General features: G+C 33.8%; 1 protein-coding gene across 6 annotated transcripts in view; it reads right to left on the bottom strand.

The window, feature by feature from the left end:
• Nucleotides 1-12,928, bottom strand: part of SCYL2 (SCY1 like pseudokinase 2) — a 54,089-nt gene that overhangs the window by 26,794 nt on the left and 14,367 nt on the right. For all 6 annotated transcript variants that reach the window (XM_019732110.3, XM_019732108.3, XM_019732107.3 and 3 more), the window contains exons 3-4: nucleotides 7,302-7,459; nucleotides 4,374-4,518 (exon numbers count right to left, since the gene is read on the bottom strand). In XM_019732110.3, the coding sequence (XP_019587669.1) occupies nucleotides 4,374-4,518; nucleotides 7,302-7,459 (303 nt within the window). The remainder of the gene's footprint in view (nucleotides 1-4,373; nucleotides 4,519-7,301; nucleotides 7,460-12,928) is intronic.

Raw genomic sequence — 12,928 nt, forward strand, 5'->3', positions numbered from 1 at the left:
TGACAGATTTCCTGACTACCCCATTCAAAAGTGCAAATCTCCTTTCCTCCCCATCCAAACTACCCCCTCATCCCCCTTCACTCTTTTTTTCTCCACAAGCACTTATCATTGTAATCTAATGTACTATGTATTTACTTATTGTCTTTCTTCCCCCAGGAGAATGTTTAAGTTCCAAAAGGCAGGAATCTGTGTCTGTTTTGTTCACTGCCACACCTTAAGCACCCAGGATTCTGCCAGCATATAGGTGACCAATAAATATTTGCTTAATGAATGAACAAATATGTGAATAAATTCTCTAAAAAGATTTCTTACAGTTTTCAACATGAAGGCCAGTCAACAGTAAAAGAGTGTAAAGAGTACTATTTTAAAAGATATTTCGATTCCTGTCCCCACTTCATCACTTACTAGCCTTGCAACTTTGAGCAAATCACTGAATCTGTGTAGGTCCCAGCTGGTGAATTATTACAAATGACAGTCTATCAACTTCTTAATAAATGTGGGAATCCTATTAGACTCCACACCACTCCCAACTCCCACCACACAGTCCGTGACTAGGTCCCATTCTTCCCTGCATAACTTCACTCTGTACCTCTAGTCCTTCCTAGGACATTTTAAAAAAACGTTCATTCTATTTTTTGCATGTAAGCGCTATGCTAAGCATTTATAAATTTACACATTTGGTTTTGAAAAATACCCTGTATGTAACAGGGATTGTTTCCCATGTTTTCCCTACTCCACAATTCCATTCTTCTAGAATGGTAGCCCTAAAATGTACATTGGACAGGGTCATTAGCCTGCTTAAAATCCTTCAGAGTTCCCCATCACCAACAAGATCTTCTTCTATCTTTTCAGTTTCATTTTTCACCCTTCCCTGAGATGCAACCTACTACTTCTAATTGCCTGAATATTTATCCTCAGTGACTAGTACAATAAGCAATTAGGGGGTTGATAATATTTTTCAAGTGAATGTTCTCTAGTTCTATCTAATACATGTGAACATGAAATTTGTGTAAGATTCACATTTTTTAAAATGCTTATTTCTTAAATATAATTTATAAAATATGCAAGGTTTTTCAAGTCTAGAAAAGTTTTCTTAACGTTGAAAGGAAAAAAACTTATTGCATGCTTATTGTACAGTTCAGGCACCAATTTGGTATGTGCTTTTACTAATTATCTGCTAATCTTTGGAACCATCTTATGGTTGGGGGGGAGTTCAGATGCTTATTACCAAGCTGCAGTGTGGCACTGGCATAAAGACAGACATACAGATCAAGGGAACAGAACAGGGAACCTAGAAATGTTTTACTGTATGTTGTCAAGTGATTTTCAACAAAGGTATCAAGACAGTTCAACGGGGAAAGAACAGAAATTTCAACAATGGGTGCTTGGAAAATTGTATGTCCACATGCAAAAAAATGAAGTTGGACCCTTACCTTAAATCACATATAAAAATTAATTCAGAAGGGATCAAAGACTTATTAAACTTAAGACCTAAAACTATAAAACTCTTAGAAGAAAACGTAAGGGAAAGCTACATGACTTCTTGGATATGACACTAAATACACAGGCAACAAAATAAAAAATACATAAATTGTATATGTTAAAATAAAACACTACATCAAAAGGACAAAAATCAACAGAAGAGGAGAAAACATTTTCAAATCATGTATTTGATAAGAGGTTAACATCTAGAACATAGAAAGGAGTCCTAGAACTCAACAACCAAAAACCTAACAACCTGATTCAAACATGGTCAAATGACTCAAATAGATATTTCTTCAAAGAGGTTATAAGAATGGCCAATAAGTACATGAAAAGATGTTCAAATTCACTAACCATTAAGGAAATGCAAACCAAAACCGAATCAAGATATCATCTCACTTCCATTAGCGTGGCTATTATCAAAACCCAGAAAATAACAAATGGTGGTGAGGGTGTGAAAAATTAGAACCCTTGTGAGTTATTGGTAGAACTATAAAATGGTGCAGCCACTGTGGAAAACAAAACACTGGTTCCTCAAAAAACTAGAATAACCACATGATCCAGAAATTCTACTTCTGGGTATAACCATAAAAGAACTGAAAGCAGTCTCGAAGAAATTATTTGTACACCCATGTTCATAGTACTATTACTCACAATAGCCAAAAAGTAGAAATAACCCAACTGACCATCCACAAATGAATGAACTAACATAATGTTGTAAATACAATGGAATAATATTCAACCTTAAAAAGGACAGAAATTCTGAAACAAGCTACAATATGGATGAACCTTGAGGACATTATGCTAGGTGAAATAAACCAATCACAAAAGAAAAAATACGGCATGATTCCTTTTATATGAGGTACCTAAGGTAGTCAGATTCATAGAGACAGAAAGCAGAATGGCGGTTTCCAGAGACTGGGGGTGGAGAAGGGCGTGTGGGAGTTAGTGTTCAATGGATACAGCTTCAGTTTTGCAAGGTGAAAGAGTTCTGGAGATACGTGGTGGTGATTGTTGCCAACAATGTGAATGTATTTTACGCCACTGAACTGCACACTTAAAAATGGTTAAGAGTAAAATTTATGTTATATGTATTTTACCATAATTAAAAAATATATACTGTTAAGAGAATAAGGTAAGCCACAGACTGGGAAAACATATTTGTAAACGATGTATCTGACAAAGGACTTGTGATCACAATATATAAAGAAATCTCAAAACTCAATAATGGAAAACAAATGACACATTCAAAAAGTGGGCAAAAGATCTGAACAGACATTTCAACAAAAAAGATATTTAGATGGCAAAGAATCATATGAAAAGGTGTTCAACATCATTATTCATCAGGGAAAACAAATTAAAACTCCAAGATACCATTGCACGTCTACTAGAACTGCTAAAATTGAAAGGACCAACAACATATCACGTTTTGGCAAAGATGTGAAAAAAATGGAACTCTGGTATACTACAGTGGGAATATAAAGTGATACTACCCCCTTGGAAAACAGTTTATCAGTTTCTTTAAAAATTATATATATATCTCTCATATATATATTTATATATGTAAAATATATACACATTTTAAGAACAGAAAACTATTAAAATTATAATACTCAATATATACTGATAAAAAAAGATGAGTACAAGTCATGTTTGACTTCTGCAATTACAAGAGGGGCTCAAGGTGGTTACCATCAGTGTCCGGACACTTCTGATTACAGTAAACTACTGCTTGAGCAACGTTGACCAAAGTTCCACTTGTATACATTTTTTTGGCAGCCGCAGTTTGTGTATATGTATGTGTGTGTGTGTACATGCACACCCACATTTGATCTAGCCGTTCCTCTAGGTATGTAATCAAAAGAAATGAAAGCATATGTCCATACAAAACTTGTACATGAATGTTAATAGCAGCTTTATTTGCAATAGTCAAAAACTGGAAATAAGTCAAATGAGCATCAATAGGTGATTGGATAAACTATGGTCTATGCATACAATGGACTACTTTTTAGCAATAAAAAAGTACTGATATGCATAACAATAAGGATGAATCTGAAAATAATTAAATTGATTAAAAGAAGAGAGGAAAAAAGAGTACATAGTGTATGATTCCATTTATAAAATTCTAGAAACTATAAACCAATTCATAGTGACAGAAAGCAGGTCAGTGGTTTCCTAGGACAAGAGATTGAAACATAGCAAAGAGCAGGGGGGAGGGACTATAAGGGGTATGAGGAAACTTTGGGGAGTCATGGATATGTGCATTATTTTGATCGTGGTGATGGTTTATAAACTTATAAAACTGAGTGTTTCGAATACATGACGTTCACTGTATGGCAATTAATTATACCTTAATAAGCTGTTAAAAAATAAAATGATCGCTGTCCCCAAAGAAGTTAAGAATCTACTGCATAAATTGACTCTATAAAGCTGAAGATATTTTGCTATTCAGGGAAAGGAAAATCAGAAGTGGACATATATGAAAAAGCTACATCTCCTTACACCTAATAAATAATTTATTTAATCATATAATTTTTTATTAAGTACTTTATTGTTTCAGTTTAATGTTTTGTTATATTCACAAGGTTTAAAAGTCAAAAAAACATCAAAAGGGAACTGTGCCATCCACTAGTTAATAAGTGACCTTCTCCAAAGGTTACCAATGCTTTGTTTCATACAATTAAAATATAACTTAAGCCTAGAAATAAACTATGGAAAAATTCTAGAACACAGAAATAATTTTTAAATTACTAAGGTTTACATAAAGTAGTTTATAAGTTTGAAATAGCCAAAAGTAGCTAATAAGCTAATAGAATAAAGTAGCTAATAAGTTTGAAATAGTCAAAAATAATTTTGAAAAAAAAACTCACATGACGAATAAAAATACATACCTGAAGCAAACCATATTTGGTTTCTACATCATAAAGTTTATAATCCTTAATGTCTGGAGACACAGGGGAAGGTAGATTTTCCCAGTTACCTAGAACATTGGCTAAACTAGCAAAAACTGGTTCTGTACAAAATGCCAAGCAATCCCTGTTTTAAAAAAGAAAAAGTTAATTACTATCATTCTTTCCACATTATCAAAATCAAATACATAAAAGTGGTCCTCTTAAACTATCAACAAGAAGGTAAACTTTCAGATTTATTTTCAGCATTAACATAACACACTTAAACCAACAGAACAAAGTCAGGAAGCTTTGTCTATGAATTATACTGGATAAATCATTAAACAGTCTTTTAAATGAAGTGTTGTAACAGTTGTGATCCATTTTTTAAAACTTAAGAAGTCAGGGAATAAAACATTTCAACTCTGCTTTTTGAATGACTATTATTCTTTATAGAAAACAAATGAATTAATTTAAAATACTGCTACATAATACCAATCAATGATATTACCCTTATTTGTAAGGCTATAGTTTTCAGACTATCTCAAAGGAACCTGTAGATTTCCCACAGATGCCTCTGGAGCAAGAGGAGTCAGGAAGAGGAACTGGGCATGGCTCCAGGTCCCCAATCAGAGCAGCCTTACTTTTATCTATTTTATGTATCACTTTGAAAGGTATCACGATTTCAAAATGTTTTTAAGTACTGCTCTTTGATATATAAGGATATTTAGATATTCAGAAAATGTTAGACATTAATATTTAATAGCTTTATAAAATCATGCCCAAGAGCTCAGGCTCTGAGGACAAATACTGGACTTCAAGTCCCAACAGCCCTATTCCTTGACATGATGACTCTGACACCATGGCTGTGAGCCTCACTTTGCTCATCTGTAAAATGGTGATAAAAGACCACCTTGAGGGGTCATTGTGAAGACCAAAAGAGATAATGCATGTCAAGTCAGCAGTACAATGACTAGCACGGAAACTCCACAAATGCTTACTAACACTGTTAAATGACCACACGTTTGAGATGCAAGTCCTAACAACGTTCTGGCTTGGCTTCGGCTCTGGCAATGGAGAACTATAAGGTACTGCCACATGACAATGATCCCTCCAGCTTTTCCTCCCTGGCTCTTCTTTCCCCTCTACAATTCAAGTTCTGTACTCAGTACTCTGCTTTTTCCTCATGCTCTTGAAAAATTCATTTTTTTTCATAGTTTTAATGGCTGCCTCTGTGTTATTTACCCCCATACACATCACCAACTCTGGGCTTTGATTCTTCCCATAGCACATTTCTTTTGGGTAGTTCCAGTGTCATCTCTGTTTTATTAATTCATTAAAAACTGGAAGTTATTTTTTCCTTCTCTGTTTCTATCAATGCTACTGCAATTTTTACAACTTAACAATAAAAAGCATTAAAGTAATCTTTGAATTGTCTTTCTTTATGATTGCCAGCAAGTCCCTAGTTCTGTAATATTTAAATCATATACTAGAAGCTGCAGGAAAAGAGAAAAACATAAAATATTCATCCTTCTCCATTCAAGAGACTTAAAACGTAATAGTGAAATATAAGACATGTCCAATACAAGTTAAAATAAGAAAGACGGGCGGTACTCTGATAGGTGACACTACAGAACCTGATGGTAAACTCTTCAGGGAAATAGTGCGAACAAATACGGACTCAGGAGGCTCAGGACAAGTGTGGCAAGCCAAACTTAGGGACAGAGGGCTCACAACAGTGAGTGCTACCTCAGAGACAACTGGAGTCTTCTTCTGCGTTTTTTCATGAACAGAAGGGCAATACAAATTATATAATAAGAGACATATGAGCATATTTCTGGGTTGGCACAGCATGGTACAGTGTGGGGGCGGGGGACATGGGCTCATAATCCGGACACCGTTATGTGGCTTAAGTAAAGTCTCTTGTCTCTCAGTTCTTCTATCTCATTGTGAGAATAAACAAATATAAAGCATTTAGTACAGTTTTTCACATAGCAAATACTAGGTTTTATTCTCTTAGGCTGAAAGAAAGGATCTTGTGCCTTTGGGGGTAGAGGGTAGTGGTAGTGGTTTATTGAAGATTCCAAAGTAAGAATTACGCAGAAATCCAATATATAAAATAGATAAAAGCAACAAAACTGTCCTGTTTGAAGAGGACTGGGAAGTCTGGAACCCTGCCCTCTCTTTCTCCACCTTCCTGTTCCTCCCCCATCCTTAAAATCTGTGGGTCCATGAACACAACTGGCAAACCATTTGGTTAGCATCTTCTGAATTAAGAGGGAAATACAGTCTGCTATGCAGGAAGACAGAAAGGAATAAATTAGGGGTTACGAGTGAAGTGGAAAAGGTTTATATAGCTAGGGTATCTGTGGCACATTAAAAGCACTGCAGTTAAGGTTACACAACATAGATTTCATTTTCTTATCATTCTCAGCAACAGTTTCTAGGCTCATCCTTGAGCAAAATGGATGGTAGAGTAACTGAGGGCTATGGACTGACATACTGGGCACAGCAGAAGGTTAAATGTCTAGAACAATACCTGGAATACATACAAAAATAACCCCCAAATAGTGAATCAATGAAAAGGGCACAAGAAATTCTAGCAAATTAACAAAGACAGCTACTTCCAGGCAGGGACTATATTCTATACTTCTCTTGCATCTTCCATTTTGACTACTGTAGTGCTGAGCACAGAATGAGCAAACAGACTCATGGCAAATGTGAAGAAAGCTTTAGTTAATATTTCAAAAATACACACATTCATAGAATATGCAAATAAATTTTAGGGAAATAACTAATCCATAGGAACTCAACATTCAGTTTATAAGAATTTTTCACTAGCAGTGTACTATATAGACAGATTTCATATATAAAGTCATTTTCAACTTTGTGTTCAGGAAGTCTCTTATGTAAGCCTTTATAAAAATTTACCTGGATTCTTCTAAAGGATGCTGGACAGTAAGAAGTCGAGGGTGTCGTAGTCGAGTTAACTGTTGGACTCCTCGTTTTAGAGAATCGATGATTTGATCCTTTTCAAATTTTTGATATTTATCAATCAGCTTTTTGTCAAAGACAAAAACTGCTACTTCCTATGAAAAGAATTGTGTAACTAATTTTAATCAAGAATATATGAAAGTAATAAAAAATTTACTTAAGTGTCACAATCTACAAATAACTAAAAACTAATGCCATGGAAATTTTAGCACTATTTAATACTTCTTTGATATTGAACAGTTGGCTTCTTCATGATTAGTAAATCTAAATATTTTTAAAGGTATGAGACTCAGAGCCCTCATCTAAGGAAAACATAGGAAAAATCTCCATCGTTGAACGCTGGTATCAGAGGTATGCATAAACTGTGTATAATGTATTGTCCCCTATTTATTAATCTCTTATATAACCAGAATTCAAATAAAAGTTGAAATATTTAAAAATTCAAAATGCTATTCATAATGATAACCCTGGAGTACACTACAAAATTTTGAAATGCTTTTTGAAAGAGAGGTTGTGCATGTCAGAGTGCTTGTTTACACAAAAACCCAATTTATAAGCTCCTTTTACATATGAATAACCTATAATCTCTCTGTCTCTGTCTCTGTCTCTCCTTCTACCCTGTTCCCATCTTGTTATGGGTAGAAACTGGGAATGGTTACCAGTACAGGAAAATGCCCCCCTGTTGCTTCTCTTTGAGATCATTCACAGCTTTTTTCATACTACTAAAATCACACATCTTCCTTAACTATCTTCTTTCTTTCATTCTCTGTTACCCCCCAAAAAAAGTTCCCATCCAGTTACCCAATCTTAGCAAATCAGTCAAAAAATAGCCTTATTGATAGTTGATATACTACTACTACTGGGAACTACATCAGTGATGCTACATCTCCAACCTAAATGCAAAGAAAACTGATGAAACTGGAAGCAAAATTAGCAAAGAATGAATGCTAGCCTTCCAAAATTCTTTGAAAGATTTTTGAATGGACCTTCCAGCATTTCCACAAATCTCTTTCAAAAGCCTCTAATTAAATCTACTACTACTAAACTATGAATATCCAAGACAGTATCTTTCCATTTTACTGCTGTTCTCTAATTATTTTTGCCACATTATGATTACTGTTTTCATGAGTTAGCCTGGCAACCTAATCACCTAACAGAGATTCACTGCAGAATTTCAAGCCAGTACATTTCTCAAATACAATTTGTTTTAAGTTGGAGGCTCGCAATCTCTCTCTCCTTCACCTCCCATATGTATGTATATACTTGTATGTATATATAAATACATAAGTTAAGGGTACTAGACAATTGAGTGTCAAAAAAAATGGTAACATAAAGGGACTATTTAGTAACTCAATTTTAAAATCCCATTCCGCAAACATCTGTGTACTTTTTAGGAATTATTCCATTCCTCACAACGATCTTATGAGACAAGTTATTATCCTTACTTTACAGATGAGGGGATTGTGAAGATGATAAGTGTATTATCTAAGACTTCCCAATTGGTAAGATGAGAATCAACATTTAAAACTAGTTAAACTTGAGCGACCACATTCTTACCCAATACACCATTCTGTCTTCCCAGAAATAACACAGGGCCAACACATATGGAGCACACCAGTAAAACATGACATATGCCTTCAGGAAAACCATCATTTCAATGAGCACTTTAAAGAGCACTGACATATAAACACATAATCTTAGCTCTTTTGCTCATTATGAGACACAAGACAACCAGGAGCTAAGAGTGTTATGTAATGTTAATTTGAACTAAAAACAAATGACCTAGATGTTCAGGTTCCTATCTCACTATTCATGTTCACAATCTTATTTTAGTAAGTGTTCTGCTATAACACATTTTATAAGTGCATCTAATTTAAATGTGTTTATTTTTTCAAGATGTTTTACATCTTAAAAAAAAGATCATATGAAATGGCTGGCGCTCTTGCAGTTTTACCACTCTGAAGGAGGAAGGAACACTGCAGTTCATAAAGGAAAGAAACAACGCAATATTTTCTCATTTATTTATTGTTTTAGGTCAAAGATGAAAGATTCCTACATGGGTCACAATAGGTTATCAACTACTTTAAAAATATTTTCTTTGTTCCAATCAGTTGGAACTTATTAAAATGAACCAATTTCAACTAAGTTGTTACTAATTAACTAACCCTTTGGGCCTCATACTGACTTCCTAAGAGAAAACTCTCAGCCTGAACCTCAAAATCTTTAATCAGAACAGATAGTCTTAACATCCAATTTCTAATTTGTGTTTTCTTTCTACTACTTCACTAGACTACCCACTCTGCTAATACATTATCACTTGTGTAAAACTCCTGCCACCTTATATGTATTACAAGCTTCTTGAAGAAAGAAACTATGCCTTAAATATCTCTGTAGTCACCACAGAAGATACTATATACCTAGAAAACACTCAGACGCTTATTGCCTACTGATAGTCAATAAAAATAAGCAATTATTAGAAGCTTTTCATTATCATCTTGAATTAAAGTATTTTTCAACTTTTCATTATGAAAATTTCCAAACATACAGAAAAGACAATGTAGTGCAATCATCAATATATCTTCCATTTAAAATTCAACAACTGTTAACTCTAATTAAAATTTGAGGCTCTTTTTTTATACAAAAATCACTAAAACAGAATGTAAGTAACATTTAGCACTCTATTGTTTACTTATTCACTTCGTATTCTTTAAACTATATTAGCAAAGAAAGTTATCCACTAAAAAATATTTTTTCAATAGCTTAGCTTTAAACAAAATTATACTAAAAACTAATATTTACCCAAATGGAAGCTGTATCTTTTGATATAGGACTAACTTATCATTTACCCTATCTAGGTAATGTGTCATATACGTCAATGGCACATACAAAAATGTTCATAACATATATCAATAAAAGAAAAACTACTATGTTCAACAACATAGATATATTTCATGAACAAACATTTAAGGAAAAGGAGCTAAACACAAGAGTCCACATCATGGTTCCATTTAAATAAAGTTCAAAACCAAGCAAAATTATTCTGCAGTCCCAAAGGACAGGGTAGCAGTTATCCCTGGAGAGAAGGTGGTGGTGGTGGTCGGGGAGGGGAGGGGACGGGTACCTGAGAAGACACGTGTATTAGCAATGTTTTCTTGATCTGGGTGTTGGTTACACGAGTGTGTCCACTGTGAACATTCATCATGCTGTACACTCATGATTTATGCACTATATTGTATCAGTTCTTAAAAATAAGTTTATATTTACAAAATTTAAAGAGACACAATTTTTATTCCCCAAATGTCACTTTGAAATGTCTTCAGCATCTCTACTGAGATTCTAGAAAGAGTAATGGCTAGGAACTAAAAGAGCTGCTTATAAACGAACACTCAAAAAAGAAACTGAAAAATACATAAGCCTAAATAGAATCTTCAAATGCTAATAAGGTATCATTAAAAGATCTAGCCATTTCAACATGTTTGCATATTGTATTCGCTTAAGTTTATCCAAATAATAACTTTTTACAATCTTAATTGTTTATTTTGTATACAAAATTGTCCCAAGAACTTAACTGCAAAAAATGTCTTAAAGAGTCTCAGGAATCTTTCATTTCACTTTCATAAATTACTCATTATGAGGTGTTTCTTCAAAGAATGTCTTTCAAAACCAACAGAAATTGACTTTTGGAAGCAGAAGGCCAGAATAATAATACAAATGTCTAATCAGGTACAATGAAGTTACCAGCCACACAGGTACATTTTTATTTACCAATTCATCTTGCTGCATTCAGGTTTCACAAATACGTACTTTTGATGTTCTGTACATGTTATTACTACTCTTCTCAAAGGCCTTCAAACATGTACATTAAAAAGTCAAAAGTTGTACATGATTTGAAAATTATAATTGTAATTCAGCATGTACTAAAGTGAACTTGAAATAACCCTAGGAAAAATACACAGATAATCTTTCAAAGGGTATACAAAACCTGAAATACTACTTATATAAGGATTCTTTTAACTTGGAAATATTGTTTTGTTTTTTTGTGTTTTTTGGACAATGTTATGTTGTGATACTTTTCCTGAAGATTATGTAAAAAAAAGTGAAATGCATTTGAGGAGAAAGAGAACAAAACAAACTTTAAGTATAATGGCTTAAATATCACAGGACTTATTTCACTGTCATATTGAGCTAGAAAACATGTATTTTTAACTATTAAAACTAGGTATGAGAATCTCCTAGCCCAAAGTTCCTAATCTGGTGTCTACCTCAGAGTCAAATTTAAGATCATATATTCTGCTATAAAACACCACTGCAATCAAGTACACTGTATGCTAGATCAAGAAAGGCTGAGATGGTAAGAAAGATATTCTCAGTCTCAATGTTCCTTTATGGGGTAAAAAAGGACTAAGGTGAGTACCCTTGTCCATTATTTTTCTCTCATTTTCATATATGGTAATCCTAGCCACATGTGGCTATGGAGCATTTGAAATGTGACCAGTGGAACTAAGGAACTGAATTTAATTTTATTTAATTTTAAATAATTGAAACAGCCATATGTAGCTTGTGGCTACCATATTGGATAGCATAGCTCTAAATTACCTATGACTCCCTTTTAATAAAAATGAGGCAACTGGGAAAGAATTACAATTTTTCATATAGTTGAGAAATCAAAATGAGGCTACAATGCCAAAGTAGTTAGAGACTTAGCTGTTCCTTAAGGAAATAGCCAGTGGGCCAGACAGAATAATCAAGTCTGACCCCTGAGGTCTGAAAGAGGCAAAGAAAAAAATTCAAAACCATATTCATAGAGAGCACTGAAATATTCCCAAACTACCTTTTTCCTCAAAGCAATAAATTTTTTTGGGGGGAGAGGGAGGATGGTAGTAAGGTTTCCTAAGAAAACCCAGTTTTAGCAATTGAGAATTGCTGTATTATTATGCAATATCTAATCAATTATCTATTAATTGTGCCTGTTCTCATGTTCTATGAGCAGCAACAGAAGCTCCAATATTATCAGAGGTCAGCATACGAAATGCTATTTAAAACCCAAATACCTAGAATGCTTTTGGTTAAGGACAAAAACACTATTATGTTACCACATCCTTAATAAGTAACACAAAATTTGGTAAATTTGGTGCTTTTTCATTTTCCCCTGTATAATTGATTATAAAAGCAATTTGTGCTAATGTTGGAGGTTGGTCATTACATAACTTATGACCTGATTAATGGCTTTTTACACGTAAGTAGTCAATACTCAAGAAATCACTTATTTTGTGGATGAGCTTTTGGTGAATTGAAAGAAAAAACAATGTTCAAAAATGACAAATCAATCAACATTTAAAATACAGAACAACTTTGGATTTAGACTTCCAACCAAACGACAGATTTATAGGTCAGGTACAGACCACATACCAGCAATCTATCACAGGGCCAAGATTCCCACTTCATAAAAGGATAATCAAAGCTAATTCAATCTTTAATATACTTATGTAGGAAATAAGCTGATTTTGAAAAAGTGACAAATAATACAAACTCACAATTGTATGACTGTTACAGTCACTGGAAAA

Source organism: Rhinolophus sinicus, chromosome 1, assembly GCF_057876585.1.
Source record: "Rhinolophus sinicus isolate RSI-liver-muscle chromosome 1, RSI-T2T, whole genome shotgun sequence".
NCBI classification, from domain to species: domain Eukaryota; kingdom Metazoa; phylum Chordata; class Mammalia; order Chiroptera; family Rhinolophidae; genus Rhinolophus; species Rhinolophus sinicus.